At 41.9% G+C, this 25,389-nt stretch overlaps 1 protein-coding gene and 1 pseudogene across 2 annotated transcripts; both read left to right on the forward strand.

Moving 5' to 3' along the window:
• Positions 1 to 194: 194 nt before the first annotated feature.
• LOC139582359 (gap junction Cx32.2 protein-like) lies at positions 195 to 1,121 on the forward strand (annotated as a pseudogene).
• Positions 1,122 to 2,087: 966 nt separating this feature from the next.
• On the forward strand, positions 2,088 to 8,997 carry LOC139582993 (gap junction alpha-1 protein-like). Of its 2 annotated transcripts, none has more exons than XM_071413562.1 (2): positions 2,088 to 2,239; positions 6,194 to 8,997. In XM_071413562.1, the coding sequence occupies exon 2, from the start codon at positions 6,207 to 6,209 to the stop codon at positions 7,356 to 7,358; it is 1,152 nt and encodes a 383-aa protein (XP_071269663.1). In that variant the 5' UTR covers positions 2,088 to 2,239; positions 6,194 to 6,206; the 3' UTR covers positions 7,359 to 8,997. The 2 variants fall into 2 exon arrangements, with proteins under 2 accessions (XP_071269663.1, XP_071269664.1); XM_071413563.1 differs by lacking the exon at positions 2,088 to 2,239 and adding an exon at positions 5,131 to 5,246.
• The last annotated feature ends 16,392 nt before the right edge of the window (positions 8,998 to 25,389 follow it).

Genomic DNA, 25,389 nt, shown 5'->3' on the forward strand with positions numbered 1-25,389 from the left:
TTTGATTAGAAATTATTTAAACTTAATTTTAAAATAGTCCTGTGAAACAAATGTACTTCTCCAGTCAGGTTGACAGCTCACTCGTCCACTATCAAAGTCAAAGTATGATTTCACTATTTCTCTATGAAGTGATTCCTGAATAAAATGTAATTAGACTACTCCTTTTCTTATTCCATAGATACTAATCAGCCGCAATGGGGGACTGGTCTTATCTTTTAAATTACTGGACAAGGTGCAGTCCCACTCAACGGTGATTGGGAAGATATGGATGAGTGTCCTGTTCCTGTTCAGAATCATGGTTCTGGGTGCTGGAGCGGAGAGCGTGTGGGGCGATGAACAATCTGGTTTCATATGCAATACGCAACAACCTGGTTGTGAAAATGTCTGCTACGACTGGATCTTCCCCATATCACACATCTGTTTCTGGGTCATGCAGATCATCTTCATCTCCACTCCAACTCTTCTGTACCTGGGCCATGCCATGCACGTCATCAGCCAGGAGAACAAGCTAAGAGCCACACTGCACAGCCAAGAAGATAATGGCACGTTGAAGAAGCCCAAATACACAGATGACCGGGGGGAAATCAAAATCAAGGGAATACTGCTGCGTAGCTACATGACCCTATTGCTCTTTAAGATAGCTTTAGAGCTCGCTTTTATTGTGGGACAGTACTACTTATATGGGTTTGTCATGAAATCCTTCTTCCAATGTCAACAAGAGCCCTGTTCCAAACTGGGTGCTGAATGCTTCATGTCCCGTCCTACAGAGAAGACCATTTTCATAATATTCATGCTTGTTGTGACCACTGTGTCTCTGCTTTTGAATGTGGTCGAGGTGTTTTATTTGATTTGCACCAGAGTAAAATGTGGAGCCAAGAAACAGTGCCCACTGCATATTAACTCATCTGAGAACACAGCCACCCTCTACAATCCAGCATCAGCATGGCACGGTAACATGGATGGACATAAAGATCACTCACTCATCACTTCACAGAGTCCAGAGTGAAGCTGAACTGTTGGAGGAAGAGAAAAACATTTGTTAGGCTTCCAATAGATTTCACTTGATGATATTCTGCTCTGTGAAGTGACATACTGTAATGGGTGGCCTACAAGTAATATAAAAAGTGTAAAGTTACATTCCAGTGAATTGAGTATGTGTTTGTTCATGTTACAGTTAATTTCTATGCTGACAGTGTGATGCCAAATGTTTGGCAGACTATGTATACTGTAAAAGGAAATTCGAAAAACACCACACAGCCACTCATTCCCAGAGCATACACTAGATGGCAGCATAAACTTGGTGATTGAGATCACGTGAACAGCACTGCTGATCTGCAGTATAGGCTATATGTTATAGTCTTATCTATAGGTCTAGATCTATGTACATAAGCACACGCAACACAAGTTACCTTTCATGTCAAAGTTCCGTATTATAGTGCAACATAAAATCGTTAGGCTTCTTGATGAATTACTCTCATGAATTACTCACACTTATGGTCTGTCATTTTTATTGAACCTTTATTTAACGAGGCAAGTCAGTTAAGAACAAATTCTTATTTACAATGACGGCCTACCAAAAGGCAAAAGGCCTTCTGCCAGGATGGGGGGCTGGGATTAGAAATACATTAAATATAAATATAGGACAAAACACAAGAGAGACAACACAACACTACATAATGGGAGACCTAGGACAACAACATAGCATGGCATAAGAAATGATGAAAAACAAGATTATCAAATATGTTTTGATCTACATGCGATTAATATGAATTATTTTAACCCATTAAAACATAGCCAATTCCACAACTAGGCTATTAGTTTACAGGTTTGCCCACAGGACCTAATACAGAACGCTTTAGTATAGGCTGTAGACTTGATCTTGGTAAAGTTTTAAATTCATGTTGGTCTGAAAAAGGTGCTATTAATCTTTGTTATAAAAAAAAATATTCTATTGCACAATTACATTTCAGTAGGAGAAAAGTACAGAAACCGAGCGTAAGGATGTCTAAGTCTTGACGTAGGGGTCAGGTGACTGACTCCAAACTTTTCTCTCCATCGTTTATTTTTTTTCTCTCCCCCAGCCCGTATGTGGACTGTTATAAGCAAGGAAAGTTTGACAAGTCAGTCTCAGATTCTCCGTGGTCCCGAACTTGGATTTCAAGAAAGCGGTGACTGTTTTCAAGAAGTGACGGAGAAGTCCTTTTAAGGGCTCTCTTCTGACTTCTCAGTAACTTTCCAGGTAAGCTTTGCGCTATTTCAACTGCCATTATTGACATGAAGAAGTAAAAATTCGTATCTATATATATTTTTGTCACTGTCAGAAGTTATGCGGAGAAACTAATTTGCGCTCAGAATCCAGACACACTGTGTCAATCCAGACGCATTGCATTTCTATAGGCTATCTGCTATAGTATGGTCCATAATATATCCTTTATAAAACATTCAATTTTTTCTGGGTTTAACAAGCAAAAGTTTAAATGATCCATCTGTTTCTTTTGCTGTTTTATTTTTCCAATTTCGTCTGTTGAGTGCTTTTAAGATAAACGAGTAACCTGAGGCAAATTACTCAAAGCAGCATGGAATGAATAATTATTACAAGCTTTATAGAGGACTTTAACTGAACAGCGTATACGTTGTAAACTGAGGATTGATTTGTTTTAAAACAAGCTACATCGTAACCAAGCATATTGACATGCTTCATTGATATTTTTCCTTGGCCTTATAGAAAATCTTCGTGAAATGGGATCAAGTTGGGCTACTCAGATTTTTAAAGGTCTTCCTTGCATCTTGAGAGCACAGTTTAAATCCTCTTCCAATGTCAGGACATCTTGAAGTTGAGCTGATGTGCTTACAACCTTACAAATTGCTTTATTCACCCAACTTCTCGTTTCAATTGCTGTAATAACATAATGTCAAGATCAGATATCTCAGGCGGATGATAGCATCGGTGGGTTTCTTACTGTAGATCAGCAATGTCTACATGGACGTGTTTCTTCTTCTTCAAGTTTCCAAATGGTACTGTGATATTAAATAGGCCTATAAATGACTCAGTGAAACATATATATACAGTGAGGGAAAAAAGTATTTGATCCCCTGCTGATTTTGTACGTTTGCCCACTGACAAAGAAATGATCAGTCTATAATTTTAATGGTAGGTTTATTTGAACAGTGAGAGACAGAATATCAACAAAAAAATCCAGAAAAACGCATGTCAAAAATGTTATGAATTGATTTGCATTTTAATGAGGGAAATAAGTATTTGACCCCTCTGCAAAACATGACTTAGTACTTGGTGGCAAAACCCTTGTTGGCAATCACAGAGGTCAGACGTTTCTTGTAGTTGGCCACCAGGTTTGCACACATCTCAGGAGGGATTTTGTCCCACTCCTCTTTGCAGATCTTCTTCAAGTCATTAAGGTTTCGAGGCTGACGTTTGGCAACTCGAACCTTCAGCTCCCTCCACAGATTTTCTATGGGATTAAGGTCTGGAGACTGGCTAGGCCACTCCAGGACCTTAATGTGCTTCTTCTTGAGCCACTCCTTTGTTGCCTTGGCCGTGTGTTTTGGGTCATTGTCATGCTGGAATACCCATCCACGACCCATTTTCAATACCCTGGCTGAGGGAAGGAGGTTTTCACCCAAGATTTGACGGTACATGGCCCCGTCCATCGTCCCTTTGATGCGGTGAAGTTGTCCTGTCCCTTTAGCAGAAAAACACCCCCAAAGCATAATGTTTCCACCTCCATGTTTGACGGTGGGGATGGTTTCTTGGGGTCATAGGCAGCATTCCTCCTCCTCCAAACACGGCAAGTTGGGTTGATGCCAAAGAACTCCATTTTGGTCTCATCTGACCACAACACGTTCACCCAGTTGTCCTCTGAATCATTCAGATGTTCATTGGCAAACTTCAGACGGGCATGTATATGTGCTTTCTTGAGCAGGGGGACCTTGCGGGCGCTGCAGGATTTCAGTCCTTCACGGCATAGTGTGTTACCAATTGTTTTCTTGATGACTATGGTCCCAGCTGCCTTGAGATCATTGACAAGATCCTCCTGTGTAGTTCTGGGCTGATTCCTCACCAATCTCATGATCATTGCAACTCCACGAGGTGAGATCTTGCATGGAGCCCCAGGCTGAGGGAGATTGACAGTTCTTTTGTGTTTCTTCCATTTGCGAATAATCACAGAAACTGTTGTCACCTTCTCACCAAGCTGCTTGGCAATGGTCTTGTAGCCCATTCCAGCCTTGTGTAGGTCTATAATCTTGTCCCTGACATCCTTGGAGAGCTCTTTGGTCTTGGCCATGGTGGAGAGTTTGGAATCTGATTGATTGATTGCTTCTGTGGACAGGTATCTTTTATACAGGTAAGAAACTGAGATTAGGAGCACTCCCTTAAAGAGTGTGCTCCTAGTCTCCGTTCGTTACCTGTATGAAAGACACCTGGGAGCCAGAAATCTTTTTGATTGAGAAGGGGTCAAATACTTATTTCCCTCATTAAAATGCAAATCAATTTATAACATTTTTGACATGCATTTTTCTGGATATTTTTGTTGTTATTCTGTCTCTCACTGTTCAAATAAACCTACCATTAAAATTATAGACTGATAATTTCTTTGTCAGTGGGCAAACGTACAAAATCAGCAGGGGATCAAATACTTTTTTCCCTCACTGTATATAAATATTTTTATCATAGTACCATCATTGTTGAGTAGGAAGCAGTCCTTGGTTATTTTCCACTATACTGTAGGCAGTACAGTATTAGCTGTGAAGCCATGCTGTTGGTACACCCTCCAACAGATCGCTTTACTGATCTATGTTTGTTTATTGTGCAGTCATTCCAGGGACTTCATTTGTTTACTGGCATCACTCAGAATCTTCATTCAGATGGTATTCATGTTTTCAAACTTGATTCCCATCTGACATGCAGTGTCAGTAGTATCTGTAAGAATTGCGTCTTTGTAGCGGAGCTAGGCAGGTCGCTAATATGCATACAATGAACTGGGGCCCTGTGCTCTAGACTCAGAGGCTCAGAGAGAGCGCGTTCCAGACACTCCCCAGCAGGAGAGCTGTTGGTCCCCAGTCTTAGGCTTACACTGAGAGCAGAGAGCTACAGTATCGTGCCTTAGTACACTGTCCACTTCCTTCATAGGCTGTTATAGGTGGAGTTTCTTCCAGATTTTGGGAATGATATCTACTGAGGATGATAGTTAATGAGGATAAAAATGACACATCTACTATGAAGATCGGTTAGTTATTTTCTCCGCTGACTAGTAAATGCATGTGTTATGTGAGGAACAGTAACCGTGTCTAAAACTGCACGACATTTCTTTGAGACTGGGGGGTATTTGCATAGCAATCCTTAGATTACACAGTACGGCACAATTTAACATTGACAAATGCTTACATACACGCTATTTGACATCTTTTAATTTGGTCGGCGTCTCTTATTTCTACTTTGTTTCATGTTTATTACAGTTGTTAACAAACAATGGTTTGATGAGAAACAGGTCCCCGGCGCATGTTTTCATACTCTGCCGATGAAGGGGAAACAAATGTCTGCGCTTGTGTTTCACCAACCTGGGCCCTATCATCTACCATTACACTGTTCACTTACTCAGTATTTTAAGAAGTTCCATCAACACTGGTAGGACCACACAATGTGATTCTCCTCTCATTACTTCCAATAGGAAGACAATAGGCTTTAAAATGGCTCTCTGGATTGATTAATTATTAAGCATAGTGAAAGGTGGTCGTTGACATTGGTCTTGTTCAGGTCTTTTCCGGCAATTGGATTTGTTCTGTGCGTCACTACAGCCATCACAAGACTCCTAGTTGTTACACATTTTCCTCAAACATTGAGATGTGTTTGACACATTGACTCTGTACCGGTACCCCCGTATATTGTTATTTACTGCTGCGTTTTAATTATTTGTTTTTCTTAACTCTTACTTTTTTTGGTCTTTTTTTTTTTTAGGTATTTTCTTAAAACTGCATCATTGGTTAAGGGCTTGTAAGCATTTCACTGTAAGGTCTACACCTGTTGTATTCGGCGCATGTGACAAATAAAATTTGATTTGATTTGATCCGATTCACAAATGTAACTTGAGATATAGTGCTATATAACCATGTTTACTGTATATAGGAATATGTTTGAACACTTACAATATATTCATTATTTTCTGTCTAATTGCAGCTAAAACTCCATCATGGGTGACTGGAGTGCTTTGGGGAGGCTACTGGACAAGGTTCAGGCTTACTCCACAGCTGGAGGGAAGGTGTGGCTCTCTGTCCTCTTCATCTTCAGGATCCTGGTGCTGGGGACGGCTGTGGAGTCTGCCTGGGGGGACGAGCAATCCGCCTTCAAGTGCAACACCCAGCAACCTGGTTGTGAGAACGTGTGTTACGACAAATCCTTTCCTATATCACATGTAAGGTTCTGGGTGCTACAGATTATCTTTGTCTCGACGCCGACTCTTCTCTACCTTGCCCATGTGTTCTACCTGTTGCGAATAGAGCAGAAGATTAACCGCAAAGAGGAAGGGCTGAAAACCATCCAGAACGACGGAGGCGACGTGGACGTACCTCTGAAGAAGATTGAGTTAAAAAAGCTCAAGCATGGGCTGGAGGAGCATGGGAAGGTTAAGATGAAGGGAGCCCTCTTGAGAACCTACATCGTCAGCATTTTCTTTAAGTCCATCTTTGAGGTGGGCTTCCTGGTCATACAGTGGTACATTTACGGCTTCAGCTTGGCTGCTGTCTACACCTGTGAGAGGTCCCCCTGCCCCCACAGAGTCGACTGTTTCCTCTCCAGACCCACTGAGAAAACCGTCTTCATCATTTTCATGCTGGTGGTCTCTCTGGTCTCCCTGGTTCTGAACGTCATTGAGCTCTTCTACGTGACGTTCAAGAGGATCAAGGACCGCGTGAAGGGGAAACAACCGCCCATCCACTACCCTGGCACTGGGACATTAAGCCCCACTCCCAAGGATCTGTCCACCACTAAGTATGCCTACTATAATGGCTGTTCCTCTCCCACTGCCCCCCTGTCACCCATGTCACCCCCGGGGTACAAGCTGGCCACTGGGGAGAGAACCAACTCCGTTCGCAACTACAACAAGCAAGCCAACGAGCAAAACTGGGCCAACTACAGCACGGAGCAGAACCGCCTGGGCCATAATGGCAGCACCATCTCCAACTCCCATGCACAGGCCTTTGACTTCCCTGACGACACCCAGGAGAGTAAGAAACTGACCCCAGGGCACGAGCTGCAGCCGCTGGCCCTGATGGACCCCAGGCCCTGCAGTCGAGCCAGCAGTCGCATGAGCAGTCGGCCAAGGCCAGATGATCTAGATGTCTAGCCCCTCCCCAGCCCCCCCTGTCGGTGGCCTTGGTGCCAGAGAACAGAGAGTACAAGGGGGGCGGGGCGGGGCAGGGCGGGGCATAGCCCATTCACTGTCCTAACTAGAGAGTCAATAAAGAGACATTAAAATACTTACTGTTGGAGGTACTATACATTTATTGATGACTTTGAAACTAGTGGAGCTAACAAGCTTTAACAACAAAAACATCTAGTGGGCGAAGAACATGTGATCCTGTTCCGATAACTGTGCCCACGTTTCACTTTAGAAGAATATGCCTTGGCGATGTGTTAGTTATCATGTTTTTACCTGTAGGTTTCATTTTATAGCCTCACACAGTTACATTCCATTTAGAAAGATTGCACTTCAATATAATAGCAATGTGTCTTTTTCCATGCTTTGCAAGTAGTTTGAAAACATTTGGCTTGTATGTCTCCGTCACACTCATCTTCTGTATGACTTCCAAGTCTGTCTTGTGAAACAGGATTGTAAGAAGGATGCTCAGTTTCATGAATTAATATTTATTTATTAGTAAAAGTACATCCACCACTAGATAAAAATGTACTACTATCCAAGGTCATATCCATATAAATTATATAAAGTCACTACACCCAACTGCATATTTATTGATAATAATAAAAAATTATTAATACAATACAATTTTCTCAACAAATAAGAGGTTGCTTTTATTATCGTGGACTGTCATTTCCTGATAAACTTTGAATTTATGTGGTGTCGGTTGTTTTATTTGATATTTGTTGTTTGGGGTTTTGTGGGTAAGAGGTTGCTTTCAGATTGTGGACTCAAGCTGCTGTAAGAGAAATACAGAGCAACAGTTTTCTATTGCTACATTTGGGTCTCGAAGCATCTTTGAAAGAAAGCCTTTATTTTTTCCTAATTTTAAAGTGTACGTCTGCTTTTTCTTTTCTTTCCTGTAGGATGGTAGAGGGCAGTAGAATAATTATTTGTGTTTTACCTTTGGAGTGAATTTTTTTTTTGAACTCAATGTAATCATTGCTGCTTGAGAGATAGATTTTTAGTACTGTAATTCAAGCTAACTGTTTCACCAATGTGAGTTTTTAGAAGACTGCTTATAGAGCTAGACTAATATTTAGTCAAATATATTAAAAGGTATATGCCAATGTAGCTCCACAACTACCAAACATTTGTAGATGGGATTTCATGTTTTCTGTGGGGGGGTTTTCTCTCCCAATTTTGCATCATGGTATTTCGGTACGTCAACAGAGAGTTTCATGGGTTATTCAGCTACAATGGTGTTTGCACTGAGATCTTGACTACGGTGTAATATGAGGCAAAAAAAGTGGCAAATGTTTTCTGATATGTAAGTTACTAATTCATGTTACTACACCAGGCAGAAATTAATACAGTACATACATTGACAGGGCTTTTTTTGTGACCGCTGGTTTCTATGATCTCAAAAGGCTAAAGCAAAGGGCCTCCATTCAGAATACAAGACACACTTCAGTGTACATTTGTTTAATTATGCGGTCAGATAATGTCATTCCATGGAAATCCACTGTTGTACAGTGTGTAAGTGCATGAGAGCAAGAAACAAAACTCATTAATTATATCTGTGAAAGGCTATTTTAACCAATAAAGATTTTTTCTTTCTTTACAAGTCTGTCATCATATGCACCTCATTCTGCCTTTCCTCTTCTTGATTCAGTCTATGTGTCTATAGTCCAGACTCATTGGGCCACCAGAACCTAAGTGCCTTAAAAATAGGTATTAAATAGATATTATGGTCAAAAGATACATTTGTCATGTGTTGAGACTACAGTAGCCTTTCTTCTATCATAGGTAACAACCCCCCTCCCCCCAAATGATCATATATGATCCCCTGCTCGTGGATATTAAGAGAATGATAAGTACTATATAGTATATGTTGTGAAAATGCCTTGGAGACTTTGAAAACTTCATAATATGCAAAGACTCAGCACTTTTTTCTGTTATCCAAGTTTCCTATTTAACCTTTCCACAAAGCTAAATAAAACCACATGTTTGGATCCAGTCTGTAGACCACATGTGGCTGGAGCCGAATAGAAAAGCTTGACTTTGATCCGATGCTAATTAATCTACATTTTTAATTTAACAATTACTTTTTATCAGGACTTTTAAACAAGATGTCACTGTAAGACACAAAAACAGTTGAAACACACCATTTAAAAGAAAAATATTTATTACATAATGTATTTACATAACAGAACATACCAATTAAGAACTGTTGCCAGAGTTTGAAAAGTAACAGAGCAGCAGTTTACTCAATTAAGATAAAGTTATCTTAAATGTGTTTCAACAATCTGTATTCTCTGTTTAAAAGCAAATGCATTACTGTTGAGTACTAAATGGCAGAAATAGTTCAAATGTAAAACAAAATTAGCAAAACTAAATCACAGCATTTTCACATTTCAAACAGTAGTCCTAGCACATTTGAAAGCATTCAGAAGGTGATGGAAAACGATAGCACTACAACTTCTGACTCTCTGGCGCAGATGCTAACCACATGCATACTTGATAAATGTCAAATAAAGTCCTGTGATTGTAACTGCATTGGTGCAGTGGTCAGGTTAGAAAGACAACATTTTACTGTGTTTATGCATGTTTCATTGCTTCTTTTTAGACAACAAGGATTCAAATGAGAACAGCTTTACAGCGCTTTAAACTTTATTTTCTTCACAGACTACTGTGAACCTCAATGTCTGAGTTACATTTCCACCGCCTGTTCAACCGTTCAGACCACAAGGCCAGGGCGGTGCTACCAATACATACTGTAGTAAAGCTAGTAGAAACAGCTGGTGCCTGGTGTAGACCTCACGTGATATTGTCACGCCCTGGCCATAGAGAGGTTTTTATTCTCTATTTTGGTTAGGCCAGGGTGTGACTAGGGTGGGCATTCTAGTTTCTTTATTTCTATGTTTTCTATTTCTTTGTGTTTGGCCGGGTGTGGTTCTCAATCAGAGGCAGCTGTCTATCGTTGTCTCTGAATGAGAACCATACTAAGGTAGCCCTTTTTTCCACCTGTCTTTGTGGGAAGTTTACTTTGTTTAGGGCACATAGCCTTTAGCTTCACGGTTTGTTTTTGTAGTGTTTATTGTTTTGTTCGTCATTTTTATTAATAAAGGAAAATGTACGCTCACCACGCTGCATCTTGGTCCTCTTCATTTAACGGCCGTGACAGAACTTCCCACCACCAACAACGAACCAAGCAGCGTGGTAAGGAGGAGCAGCGTGTCCACGATTCCTGGACTTGGGAGGAGATCCTGGACGGTAAGGGACCCTGGAGGCAGGCTGGGGAGTATCGCCGTCCACGGGAGGAACTAGAGGCAGCAAGAGCAGAGCGGCAGTGTTTTTTTGGGTGGGCATACGGGGAGTGCGGCTGAGTCAGGTTGGAGACCTGAGCCAACTCCCCGTGCTTACCGTGGCGAGCGTCGTACTGGTCAGGCACCGTGTTATGCGGTGGAGCGCACGGTGTCTCCAGTGCGCGTGGACAGCCTGGTGCGCTACCTTCCAGCTCCCCAAATCAGCCGGGCTAGAGTGGGCATCCAGCCAGGTCGGAGGATGCCGGCTCAGCGCATCTGGCCGCCAGTACGTCTCTACGGCCCGGGATATCCTGCGCCGGCTCTGCGCACTGTGTCTCCGGTGCGTCTGCACAGCCCAGTGCGTCCTGTGCCTGCGCCCCGCATCTGCAGGGCGAAAGTAACCATCCAGCCAGAACGGGTTGTGCAGGCTCCTAGCTCGAGACCTCCAGTGCCCCTCCACGGCCCAGTGTATCCGGTGCCTCTGCCTAGGACAGGGCCTCCTGTATGTCTCTCCAGCCTGGTGAGTCCTGTGCCTGTGCCTAGAACTAATCCTCCCGTATGTCTCCCCAGCCTGGTGAGCCCTGTGGCAGCTCAACGTACCAGACTGCCCATACGTCTCCTCCCTCCAGTGATGATCCATGGCACGAAGCCTCCAGTGAAGATCCATGGCAAGAAGCCTCCAGTGATGATCAATGGCAAGAAGCCTCCAGTGATGATCAATGGCAAGAAGCCTCCAGTGATGATCCATGGCACGAAGCCTCCAGTGATGATCCATGGCAAGAAGCCTCCAGTGATGATCCATGGCACGAAGCCTCCAGTGATGATCCATGGCACGAAGCCTCCAGTGAGGAGTCATGGAACAAAGGCCTCCAGTCCGGAGCCTCCAGCGACGTTCTCCAGTCCGGAGTCTCCAGCGACGGCCTCCAGTCGGGGGCCCCCAGCGAGGATGCCCAGTCCGGGGCCCGCAACGAGGGTGCCCAGTCCGGGGCCCGCAACGAGGGTTCCCATTCCGGGGCCCGCAACGAGGGTTCCCAGTCCGGGGCCCGCAACGAGGGTGCCCAGTCCGGGGCCCGCAACGAGTGTGCCCAGTCCGGGGCCCGCAACGAGGGTGCCCAGTCCGGGGCCCGCAACGAGGGTGCCCAGTCCGGGGCCCGCTACGAGGGTCCCCAGTCCGGGGCCCGCCACGTGGGTCCCCAGTCCGGGGTCGCCGGCGAGGGTCCCCGCACCAGAGGCGCCACCAAAGTGGGGGGAGCCAGAGGCGGAGCGGGGTCTACGTCCCGCACCAGAGCCGCCGCCGTAAAGGAAGCCCAACCGGACCCTCCCCTTTAGAGTCAGGTTTTGCAGCCGGAGTCCGCACCTTTGGGGAGGGTACTGTCACGCCCTGGCCATAGAGTGGTTTTTATTCTCTATTTTGGTTAGGCCAGGGTGTGACTAGGGTGGGCATTCTAGTTTCTTTATTTCTATGTTTTCTATTTCTTTGTGTTTGGCCGGGTGTGGTTCTCAATCAGAGGCAGCTGTCTATCGTTGTCTCTGATTGAGAACCATAATTAGGTAGCCCTTTTTTCCACCTGTCTTTGTGGGAAGTTTACTTTGTTTAGGGCACATAGCCTTTAGCTTCACGGTTTGTTTTTGTAGTGTTTATTGTTTTGTTCGGCGTCATTTTTATTAATAAAGGAAAATGTACGCTCACCACGCTGCACCTTAGTCCTCTTCTGTTAACGGCCATGACAGATATTTCACGTCACAAAATAAGCTTTTAAAAGTTATTTATTCCTTTTATCATGTCAGTAGGGTGGAAATGAGTTTTATTAGGCATCTTTGACAGATTAGCCATTCCCTTGCCCTCTAAAGGAAAGACAGCTTGCAAAACTACAGATGAATGGGTAGCACAACACATCAGAAGTGAGATAAACTATCTACTGTACTGTATATGGTAGATATAGCCAGGTCCATAATTATTGGCAACCTTTGATAAAGATGAGCAAAAAAGACTGTATGAAATATATAATACAAATACTGAGCTATATTGCATATTGCAAGAAAAATATTCCCATAACATCAAAGATCCACCACCATTTTTTACCGTGGGTATGAGGTACTTTTCTGCATATGCTTCTGTTTTTCTACGCCAAATCCACCACTTAGATCGGAACCGGTGCTATGATCAGATGAAATGAAAATAGAGCTCTTTGGCCACGCACACCAGTGGCGTTGAAAAACAGAAGCATATGTAGAAAAGTACCCCATACAGTAAAATACGGTGATGAATTTTTGACGTTATGGGGATATTTTGCTTCCACTGGTTCTGGGGCCCTTGTTAAGGTCAAGGGCATCATGCACTCTACCCAGTGCTAGGACATTTTTTGCCAAAAACCTGGTTGCCTCTGCCTTAGTTTGTGTGATTAATGGGGGCATAACTAAAGCGGTGTTTGTGAGACAAGGACGTATCCCAAAGGGGCCTGTGGCAGGGTCTTTTTACAAAATCATCTGTAGAGTCTGAATGGTTTGAGCTACAAACTATTAAAAGCTCTTTATGAAAAGCTGAGAATCCCACGAATACCTGTACTGTATGTTTTCCTCTGTGATGCTCACAAGCTACACAAGAGTCGTTAGAAGATAAAGGGTTCTTCTACATAGAAGATCTATAATACTGTATTAAGCTCACATAGTTGTTGTCACAAACTCCAAACTCCACACAGTTGTCATTGACTAGTTTGATATTAATTTCCCCACTGATCAAACCATTTCTGTAATTACAGCATTCATACAAATTCCTTTTTTTATCAGGTTTTTGCTTTGGCGGACATTATTTTATTGTTTATGTCAAGTTGTTTTGTATTCTACTTGTAGCACTGGTTGTCCTGAAAATAAAATGGTAAAACATTTAATTGTGAGGCTAAATAGAAGAGCTGGACATGCAGATAAATGAAAGTCAGATAAATGAAAATACCATTTTTGCTGGGGTCTCGGGACTGATACTGTAGGGTTAAGGATTTGGAAAGATTCTGTATGGAGGAATGGTTGTAAGATCCCTTGCAACGCATTCTCCAATCTCATAAAACATTTTAGAAAAAGGCAAAGAGAGGGTTCTGGAGTATAGAAAACGGGGTGCAAATAATTGTGACCCCTTTCTTTTTTAAGATTTTGCATTATTTGTTACACAAAATCTCTTTCTCTGAGCAATTGTATTAGTATAAAATAATATATATTTTTTTAGCAGCTCATTATTTGTATAAATATTTTTGCTCATCTTTATCAATGGTGCCAATAATTATGGACCTGACTAGACAGTATAGCATTCATTTTTTAACTGACCTACGAGTTTTAATTTTAATTTTTTACATGCCTTTCAGTTTCCCATCTCTTGTTAGGACAAAGCTGTGGACACAACACAGACTTGACCCTGTTTACTTTACAGTCACCATTATTGGGTCAGCTAACAAACTTCGACGTGCAGCTTTTTCAAAATCACAGCATGGAAATATCCCACCTGCTGCTAGCTGGCAGTTGCAGGGATTATAGGTGAAACAGAGCATCATGTCTCATCCCTTCAAGCAGGTCTTTCATCAGACTCAAACCGAGCACGGAGAGTATAAACCCAGGCTGGATAAACCTAACCATTCCACATGTATGTGAGAAAATGTAGGAGATCTCATAGTCACTGTTTGTGCTACCTGTGTACTGTAACCTCAGATCTTCTTTAATGGGTAGATCCACAGTGAGTGCGGATATCATGCTCAGTCATGTTTCCTGAGCTGTCTACAAACTCCTAACTGTTTATATAAGCATAAGGAAAGGAAAACAATAGGATGCTTCCAATTTTAAATGGCAAGAGTAGCAGATCTCAAATGGTCTCAGCTTTCTTTGTGGTTACAAATTGGATTCATACCCAATACATTTTCTTTGAATTTTTCCTCTGCCGGACGGAGGCCCCCAAACAGAGCACTGTGGTTTTATTAAACACGGGAAAGCTGCTCCAAACATGTCTCATGAACACGAGGACATGCACTGAGTCAAAGTAGGTTTGTGCGAATGCACTTTTACTGTCAGTTAGACAAGCACACAACACCATGCCCAATCTATTAGGGATCTGCCCTGGAAGTGTCCACCATAAGTCGAGCCATAGCAGGATGTATGTGCTGAAATGTGGGGTCCCAGAGCATAGGAGCATGTGCCCCCAGCGTTTCCTCCCACGGAAAAGGACACAAAAAGTTAAACAGTTCTGTATCTGAAGTATGTGTTTTTATTAGTTCATTTTTTTATGAACTGACTTAAATAGAAGAGTTGAATAATTGTGGAAAAGTTACCAGACACTGAAAGCTAAAAGCATTCTTAGGGGTTCTTACCATAATATCAGCCATAAAACATCACTTCATTAAACTTAATGCATTCTTTTTTTATTACATTTTTCACACACACACACACACACACACACACACACACACACACACACACACACACACACACACACACACACACACACACACACACACACACACACACACACACACACACACACAGAACAACACATTCATATTTTTATTATGCATTTATTTCAAGGCACATAAACCACAGATTGCAGAAAGCTGTGTCCCAGACATTTTTGCTTTTGAAGTCTGTGAGCAGCATATGAGGCATATGGTTAATGAGCTTCCTTGTCCCACACAACTGGAGCCTAAGGCAGAGAGAGATGCAGAGAAGAAGCACTGAGCACAAAAACAGGGTCTCTCAGGTAGCTGGAATCAAATCAAAATCAAATCTAATCTAATTTTATTTGTCACATGTAAACAAGAAGTGTGGACTATCCGTGAAACGCTTACAGGCCCTTCCAAACAATGCATAGAGAAGAAAAGAAAAGTAATAACATGAGAAATAAATACACAATGAGTAACGATAACTTAGTTATATACACAGGGTACCAGTACCAAGTCGATGTGCAGGGGTACAAGGTAATTGAGATAGGCATGTACATATAAGTAGGGGTAAAATTACTAGACAACAGGATAGATAATAAACAGTAACAGCAGCTTATGTGATGTGTCAAAAGTGTCACGCCTGCTCCCGCTCCCCCTCTCTGGCGCTCGAGGGCGCCAGGAGGCCCATCATTACGCATACTTGTCACCATCGTTACGCGCTTCATGGGACTCACCTGGACTCTATTACTTTATTGATTGCCTCCCCTATATCTGTCACTTCCTCAGTTTCTTCCCGTGTCTGCATTAATGTTGTTTTGTTTCCCCTGTCCAGACACTGTCCGTGTTCTGTTTCATGTCTGCTGTTTATGAAATGTTCACTCTCTGTACTTGCTTCTCATCTCCTAGCTTCTGTCCTTACACAAAAGTGTGCAAAAAGGGTCAATGCAGATAGTCCAGGTAGCTATTTGGTTAACTGTTTAGCAGTCTTATGGCTTGGGTGTAGAAGCTGGTCATGGTCCTGTTGATTACAGACTTAGTGCATCGGTACCGCTCGCAGTACGGTAGCTGAGAGAACAGTCTATAACTTGGGTGGCTGTTGTCTTTGACAGTTTTTAAAGACTTCCTCTGACACTGCCTGGTATAGAGGTCCAGGATGGCAAGAAGCTCGGCTCCAGTGATGTACTGGGCCGTTCGCACTACCCTCTGTAGCGCCTTGCAGTCGGAGACCAAGCAGTTGCCATACCAAGTGGTGATGCAGCCAGCCAGGATGCTCTCAATGGTGCAGCTGTAGAACATTTTGAGGATCTGAGGGCCCATGCCAAATCTGTTCAGCCTCCTGAGGGGGAAGCAACATTGTTGTGCATTCACGACTGTGTTGGTGTGTGTGGACCATGTTCATTCCTCAGTGATGTAGAACCCGATGAACTTGAAGCTCTCTACCCACTCCACTGCAGCCCTGTTGATGTGGATGGGGCATGCTCCTCCATCCTGTTCCTGTAGTCCACGATCAGCTTTCTCTTGCTGACGTTGAGGGAGAGGCTGTTGTCCTGGCACCACGCTCCTGGTCACTGACATCTTACCTTTAGTCTGTCACATCGTCGTCGGTGATCAGGTCTACCACCGTTGTGTCATCGGCAAACTTAACGATGGTGTTGAAGTCGTGCACGGCCACGCAGTCTTGGGTGAACAGGGAGTACAGGAGGGGACAAAGTGTTGAGGGTCAGTGTGGCAGATGTGTTGTTGCCTACCCTCAGCACCTGGGGGTGGCCCGTCAGGAAGTATAGCAAGCGTTGTATGAATTTCTGTGTGTGGAGTAATCTATGTGATCTAGAGTTCTGTTGCCTCTAGTTGCACAGGTGACATGCTGGTAAAAATGAAGTAAAACAAATTTCAGTTTCCCTGCATTAAAATCATTGATCACGAAAAGCGCCGCCTCTGGACGTGCATGTTCCTGTTTGCTTATGGCCCTATGCAGCTCACTGAGTGCAGTCTTAGTGCCAGCATCAGTTTGTGATAGACAGCTACGGAAAATATAGATGAAAAATCTATTGGTAAATAGTATGGTCTGCATCGTATCATGAGGAATTCTAACTCAGGCAAGCAAAAACTTGAGACTTAACATTATAGATCGCGCACCAGCTGTTTTTAACATCTTACCAAAGGCTGCCGACCGGTAATGTTCACCTAAAACGTTTTCGGGCACTGAGAACATTTGAGGTTTGCTGAGCGCAAACTTCTGTGCAACTTCCAGCGTGCGTTATAATTTTTTATTTAGTGTTTTAACTGTGGCCAAGTAGACTACTGTGGCTATTTGATCATAATGTAGGCCTACCATGTGTGGTGTTCAATGTAAGCCTAATTACTTGAGATTTAAAAAAAAAAACATGCAGGTCTTGACATTAACCTGTTTATCCACTTGTCCTTCCGACAATGAGGTGACTGAACATGTTGTTGTGTTGTTTGACGCAAGAAACCACTTCACAAAATACAATTCATTATTATTCCAATACCATTATTACAGAAAATCTGACAAATTATGCTACCCTCTGCCTATTTGCTACTTAGCTTATACAAGCCTGTCTCAAAATACACCACTGCCCTTTAAATAAAAAAATAATCTTTGCCTGACTCGCTTTAAAAAGATGGCTAGAAATGTACGTTTTGTGGTTTTGTAGGAAGCAATCACTCCCACTTTGCTGACTACAAATCTGCTATAACTGGGATAATAACTTACTAACTAGCAAAGGATATGAACAAATGTGCACATGTTGCTACATGTAGCTCTCGCTTTGATCTCAAAACAAATGTGTCTAATCACAACCGGTCATGCTGTAAAACAGTCCAGTTCAAAGTGAATGGCACAAATCCATATATGGCAATTGGGGCGGCAGGGTAGCCTAGTGGTTAGAGCGTTGGGCGAGTAACCGAAAGGTTGCAAGTTTGAATCCCCGAGCTGACATGATACAAATCTGTCGTTCTGCCCCTGAACAAGGCAGTTAACCCACTGTTCCTAGGCTGTAATTGAAAATAAGAATTTGTTCTTAACTGACTTGTCTAGTTAAATATAGGATAAATACATTTTAAAAATTGTCTATTTGCATATAGGCCTATTCTGGCTCTGATTGCCTATAGCGCACCGGTCTGTGTAGACTAAAGGCCTGAGTCGTGCCTGTCAATGCAATAGAATCCTATTCCGATGCTCTCGGCCTTCTACAAAATCTCTTGCATAGTTAGTTTGCATACTAAGTGTTGCAGAGTTTGTTTTGTTTCGGTATGATCCATTGAAAGTGGCTAATATTGTGTTGATTTGATCACAATTCCCACAGTAAAGGGAAATGTTGATAGTGTTAACTAAAGGGGAAAACTCTAGAAATTTGAGTGAAGTTCTATCTCGTGCTTCCCTGCACTGGCTTATATTTCTTCTGCATGGCAGTCCCGGGGGAGCTGTGCGCCCGTGTGCAGTTTAGAGGGAACATTGCCGACCGGTCTCGACGATGCATGGAAAAACCAGCAAGATGTATATTATCCATGTCCTTGTTCAGCCACGACTCTGAGAAACATAGAAGGTTACAGTTCTTCAGGTCTTGTTGATAGGATAGTCTTGAACGGAGCTCGTCCAGTTTGTTCTCTAGTGACTGTACGTTTGCCAATAGAACGGAGGGTAGAAGCGTCTTCTTTGCTCACCAACGTAGTCAAGTCAGGATGCCGGCTCGTCTGCCTCTTTCGAAGTCCCGGGGATTAGGGCCTGGTCCAGAGTAAGCAGATCGTCCAGAGCTGACGACTTGTTGAAGTAGAAATTGTAATCCAAATTGAGGTTAGTGATAGCTGTTCTGATGTCCAGAAGCTGTTTTCGGTCATAGGAATTTATGGCGGAGACATTATGTACAAAAAAAGTTAAGGTCAGCGTAAAAAAACACATGTAAAACATCTGCTATCCACCGCGGCGCCAGTACAGTGGCTAAGGGTAACATGAAAGGTGTCCAAGTTAACCTAAGTATTAGAAGCCAGTTCAAGCCACTGCCCATGAATCAAGATACTGTATTTGGATTTAGATGGATGGGATATCGTAAAATTTGAACCATGACAGCTTTTTGTTCTTTGAAAGGTCATGATAAAGAAAGTACAGTATGTAGCATGCATACAAAGACCATAGCTAATTTTCCTGGCACACACAAGTATTTCCACATCTCACTAAATACTGTTCTGTATATTTTCTTAACACTTCCACATCAGCAGTCGCTAACAATGTAGCCTGGTTGGTGCATAGGCAATGCTGGTTAGTCTATATTTAGCCAGTTGGGTCCTGGTTTTCCATGGAAAGATCCAAATCTCGAAAATCCAGCCAGGAATGGCGAGTTCTACATTATATTTCACATACCTAATATGCTTGAGATTGAATCACTTTCACATTGAAGCACAAGATTCTTTTGGCAATGCTGTACATATTCGCCATAGCAATAATTTCACCGGGAGAGGTCTGTAAGCAGTTATACGCTTGCTCTCGCTGAGGGAACAGAGTGAAATAACCAGAGGTAATGTGTGATTAATGGCTTGGAGAGTCACTGGGTCAGGCCCAAAGTCAACCTCTCACTTGCGTAACAAAATAAAGACCCTACAGTACATACTGTATACCACCTGGCCTCTCATGCAAATGAAACGAAACAAGACCAGTTGGTAGTAACATATAATTCTTAATCCCAAAGCAAGTGAGATGGCTTTAGACAGTAGGAGGAGTGCAGAGCAGAACAGACTGCCCAGTGGAAACTGTTACTCACTGTAAACCGATCCAAATCTCCTTTAGGGAAAAAAAAACTTTCTGATTATCATTCTGTTATGATTGATAATCAGAACCAGTTAAATCCGGTGTTTAAGCTAAATCTGGATTTGCACTAACTCTTAGCAATAGCTAAAGCTTACCTTCACCCAAATGACTACAGTCCTTAGTTTGCCCAAGTATTCATCACCAGAGTAGCCTATATCACAAGATACAATTCATAAACACTTTGCAATCACACCAAGAATGCAAACCCTTAAACCCTCTGACATGTATATTTGTTTTCATATTACTCTTTGGAGTTTTCCATAACATGGCCTCAGGGCAAAGTAGGGAGGTCAGTTGGGGAGGATGGGTGGGCGTATACCGTGACAGTCTAGCAATCCAAATGTTGCGTGTTGGAGTCAGGTTGGAGACAACAGTAGTATTTTTTTACCTAATTCTCCTTTTTCATTTTAGTTCTCCTAACCTTTTACGTAAGTTATCCTAACCTTTGTTGTTAGTTCTCCCAACCACCAACCTAAATTGTCCCCCATTTTCTTCTTTGTTGTTATGATGCAACAAGCAACCTGGTCTCAGAGAAATATGTATAATAATATACATCCTCCATAGGATTTGGTCTGTAAATTTGCGACCTCCAGTTAGTATGTAATACTGTATTATGTTACGTTAGGTTACATTATGAAGGTAATAGCGGTTATATAATATCATAATAATTAGAGGACGTATGGTATCATACGTCTTACCCGTTCGAGAATAGCATATGAATTGGATGAAGCGATTTATCATACATCTTGGAGGACGTATATTATTATACATATTTCTCTGAGACCAGGTTGCTTGTTGCATCATAACAACAAAGAAGAAAATGGGGGACAATTTAGGTTGGTGGTTGGGAGAACTAACAACAAAGGTTAGGATAACTTACGTAAAAGGTTAGGAGAACTAAAATGAAAAAGGAGAATTAGGTAAAAAAATACTACAGTTGTCTCCAACCTGACTCCAACACGCAACATTTGGATTGCTAGACTGTCACGGTATACGCCCACCCATCCTCCCCAACCGACCTCCCTACTAAATTAACTAGACCATTAGTACATTTCATACGTCTTGAAGGTACATGCAAATATATATAGTATGCTTCGTATGGCTTTGAGGCCAGGCTGGTTAGTTGGCCTTTTACTGCAGTGGGCTAAATCAGGGCCACACAGTGATTCTTGGTAGTCTTAAACAAATCTACTTTGAAACAAAAGTATACACCTCACACACATGGTTATGGGCTTTAAAAAAAGAAGACACCTGTACAATGTCAGATATAGACTTGAAATGTATTACATTTTGAGTTTGCATCCAATATTACACTTTATATACATAACTGAAGACTGAAATATAACAAAACTGTTTAACATAGAAACAATGGATTTTTGTAGAACATTTTTTTAAATGATGTATTTACTATGAAATTATGAAAAATATTAATAACATTCCACCAATGAGGCCAAATATATCACTTTTGGTCATTGACTGCAGGAAAGGGCTAACTAGATTCAGCAGATTAGTGAGGACTGTAGGCTACAAATGACTTTCAGAGGCCAATACCGCATGCTGAGTATAACATAGCACCACTTTAAAGCTGTGGATGCAATCAACAAACAAGTTGAAGAACACATCCACCAATGTCAAAACAGAACTTATTTTCATTGGCAAGCTATTACGCAATATAAGGCTATGTACATGAGGCGTAGATTATGTTGAAGATGTAATGAAGATGAAATGTAAAGATGATAGGCTACTGTCTTGCCTCTCAAGCGATTGTAGTTGTAGTAGATTTACCGGGGCAGTGTCTTTGCTACTGATAATGAGTCACGCATTCTTAGAGCATACTGCTTTTCTATTAGCATACAAACCTGCACACTGGGGACGTGGCCATTTAGCTGGATGAAGCAGAATGAAAAGAGAGGAAAAGAGCGTAAGCAACTCATGTAGAAAAGGAGGAGACAGGCCACTGCGGAAATTGAACAGGAAGTGGAGGGTACGTGTGCTTTCCAACAATGGGGACTGGACAGGTTTTGCAAAGCAACATGAAAGAAGACTGAGGATGTTGATCCTGCTAGTTCCTGCATACCATCCAGACAGTTTTTGGGAACCCTCAACATCCTTTGTTCAATAAAAAGAGACTCTCAAAATGTTCACGCTGTGATAGAAAGGAGACAATCCCAAGTGTTTTTGGACAGAACACAAAGATCCAATGTGGAACAAACTATTATGTTCAAGAGGGAAGGAAGGAGGACGCAGCACAAATGAACAGGATTAAATGGCATTTAAAACAGAGGACAAAAAATATAAGATGCTAGTGCCACTACCTTGGGGCAGTAATAGTGATGAGATCTCCAAACATCAGAGATACTGCCATATTTCCTCTCCATCATCCTAGACAAATGGTAATTGTACTCAGGACTAATGTGATAATCCATTTGGTTTATGTTCTTAAATGATCTCATTGCTATTTTCCAAAACTCTGCATATACAATGACCCTATGGCATGGTTTGTGTACTAAAACATCAACAAATACAAAATGTTTCATTAAGGATTGTTAGACAATAATTTGTCATGTTTTCCACAGCATGTTGCAGTGGAATTACTAAATGGAAGTACAACAACAAAAAACTTCCCACATGGTACACACTGGTTGAATCAACGTTGTTTCCATGTAATATCAATGAAATTACATTGGACCAAAGTGGAATAGCCGTTGAATTGACGTCTGTGCCAAGTGGGTTGGGTTGAGAGATATGGAAAGAGAGTTCTAGAAATCTATTAAGGTACTGTATGAACAAGAGCTAAACACTTACTGCACGATGAGAAGGCCAAGCAAGGCAAATGCCTTCAACAACCGAGCCAGGCACAAACAACAACAAAACAACAAACATGTTAAACCGGGAACCAACAAGACGCTAATTAGTAATCAACTCACAGAGAACTCTTTGAAGAGGCTTGGAAATGGCACAACCTCTTGCAGAATGGACTTTGCCACCCTATTACTACCCATGGTAGTCTGGTAGCCATATCCAAGACATAGCTTTCTCTTGGCCAGCCATCTTCCCAAATCTAATCTCAATCAGGTGAAAATAATTGAGGATTTGTGTCCTGTCATAACAATAAAAGCAGTTTAGATACATTACCGGTCAAAAGATTTAGAACACCTACTCCTTCAAGGGTTTTTCTTTATTTTTACTATTTTCTACATCGTAGAATAATAATGAAGACATCAAAACTATGAAATAACACATATGGAATCATGTAGTAACCAAAAAAGTGTTAAACAAATCAAAATGTATTTTATATTTGAGCTTCTTCAAAGTAGCCACCCTTTGCCTTGATGACAGCTTTGTACACGTGTGGCATTCTCTCAACCAGCTTCATGAGGTAGTCACCTGGAATGCATTTCAATTAACAGGTGTGCCTTCTTAAAAGTAAATTTGTGGATTTTTTTTCCATCTTAAAGTTTGAGCCAATCAGTTGTGTTGTGACAAGGTAGGGGGGTATACAGAAGGTAGCACCATTTTGGTAAAAGACCAAGTCCATATTATGACAAGAACACCTCAAATAAGCAAAGAGAAACAACAGTCCATCATTACTTTAAGACATGAAGGTCAGTCAATATGGAAAATTTAAAGAACTAAGAAAGTTTCTTCAAGTGCAGTCGCAATAACCATCGCTATGATGAAACTGGCTCTCATGAGGACTGCCACAGGAATGGAAGACCCAGAGTTACCTCTGCTGCAGAGGATAAGTTCATTTGAGTTACCAGCCTCAGAAATTGCAGCCCAAATAAATGCTTTACAGAGTTCAAGTAACAGACACATCTCAACATCAACTGTTCAGAGGAGACTGTATGAACCAGGCCTTCAGGGTCAAATTACTTTTTTGGTTACTACATGATTCCAACTGTGTTATTTCATAGTTTTGCTGTCTTCGCTATTATTCTCCAATGTAGAAAATAGTAAAAATATAGAAAAACCCTTGAATGAGGAGGTGTTCTAAAACTTTTGACTGGTAGTGTAGGTCTAATCTGTTAATTATTCTGTTATTTTGAGGTGAAGCTAATGAGGTGTTGCCTTGGCGACCCCCATTATCTCCAAGCACATGCACTGGATTAGACCTGGATGTAACGGCTAATATGCACAGGGATTGGGGACAGGGGAGTAGGTACCACTGCAAGCAATCCACCTAACTCCAGGATTCAGCAGAGACGTCAAATCCTTCACTTTGACTTGAGTACAGCCAGAGAGAGAGAGATCCTTCCTCACCCAAAGTATATTGGCAAATGTCTAACGTTCCAACCCAATCCCACTGCCAGAACTAATCAGCTGAAAATGCTGATTCAAAATGATGCTGACAAATAAAACCAAGCCCTTACTCAAGGGAAGGCCCATTCAAAGTCTATTTACTAACAATGGAGCTGTGTACCCAGGCACACACTCAGGATTTATACTTCACGGACATGAGCTCTCATTGCCCTTGACAGTAGCATGTAAAGTGACAGACCTAAGGAATGCAAGTATTTAGTCTCAATGTGTTTGATGGAAAGACAAAATGGCGCACAACTGCAGACACCCTCCCACATGCGCAACTAAATGTGTTTTGCTTTTTGAAATTTTCCCCGCATGAGCACAAATCAGGAATTTCTTTCCTACGCAACCCCACCTCTGCTTCGCACGCCTCCGAATGCCTTGCTGTCAGTCTTTGGGATATTGGCAACAAAGAGTTGGACACATACTTAAATGCACTGCCAAGCTCTGTATGCTTTTATGAAGGTTTTAAAAGAAACACCTTTGAGTCCAAAAGTACTGTATGTATTTATACAGCAATTATCATTTCTATGGGTTGATTTAAAAAATGCACAGCAGAAGCAATGAGCTCATCTCATCTAGAGAAGTGGATATAAATTAGGGCATGACCACATCTTTATGCTTCAGTCATTGTTATGGTCAACAATTACTTCAGCTGTAGTACATATATGTATGTATACTTTGAAATAGTTTCTCAGATGGAAAATGATTTATGGTAGTAATGTGAGAGTAAGATTAAGTACCATTTAACTAAGCTAATGCACAGAAAGTGCACTCCAGGAGACTGGGTTCATCCCTCCACGTACTAGAGGTGAGTGCACTAAGCTCTTGATGTCTGCACGCCTTTGTACCAATATAGTCCACAGGCCATAGAAAAGTGTGAAGAACGGTAACCATAGCAAATCAGACAAGTGTTTCATTTGGCTCGCTGTCCCTTTCATCAAATGTTATATCCTTCCTTCCTGTATGTACAAACACTCTTCTCACAATGTTCTGATAGCCTTTAGTTCTAGTCTAGAGGAAAGACCTGCACATCTTTTCATGATTTATTTCAGATCATAGAAATAGTGTTTTCTCACTACGTGTGAAGAAAAAAGTGCGCAGAAGAGGAAAATGTGATATAGCATATACTTGTCAAATATACTTCCATTAGAAGCACTGTTCTTGGA

This window comes from Salvelinus alpinus, chromosome 8 (assembly GCF_045679555.1).
Source record: "Salvelinus alpinus chromosome 8, SLU_Salpinus.1, whole genome shotgun sequence".
Classification (NCBI taxonomy): Eukaryota; Metazoa; Chordata; class Actinopteri; order Salmoniformes; family Salmonidae; genus Salvelinus; species Salvelinus alpinus.

Excerpts from the sequence above, each read along its gene's own strand:
- LOC139582993 (XM_071413562.1), top strand. The coding sequence starts at position 6,207 with ATGGGTGACTGGAGTGCTTTGGGGAGGCTACTGGACAAGGTTCAGGCT.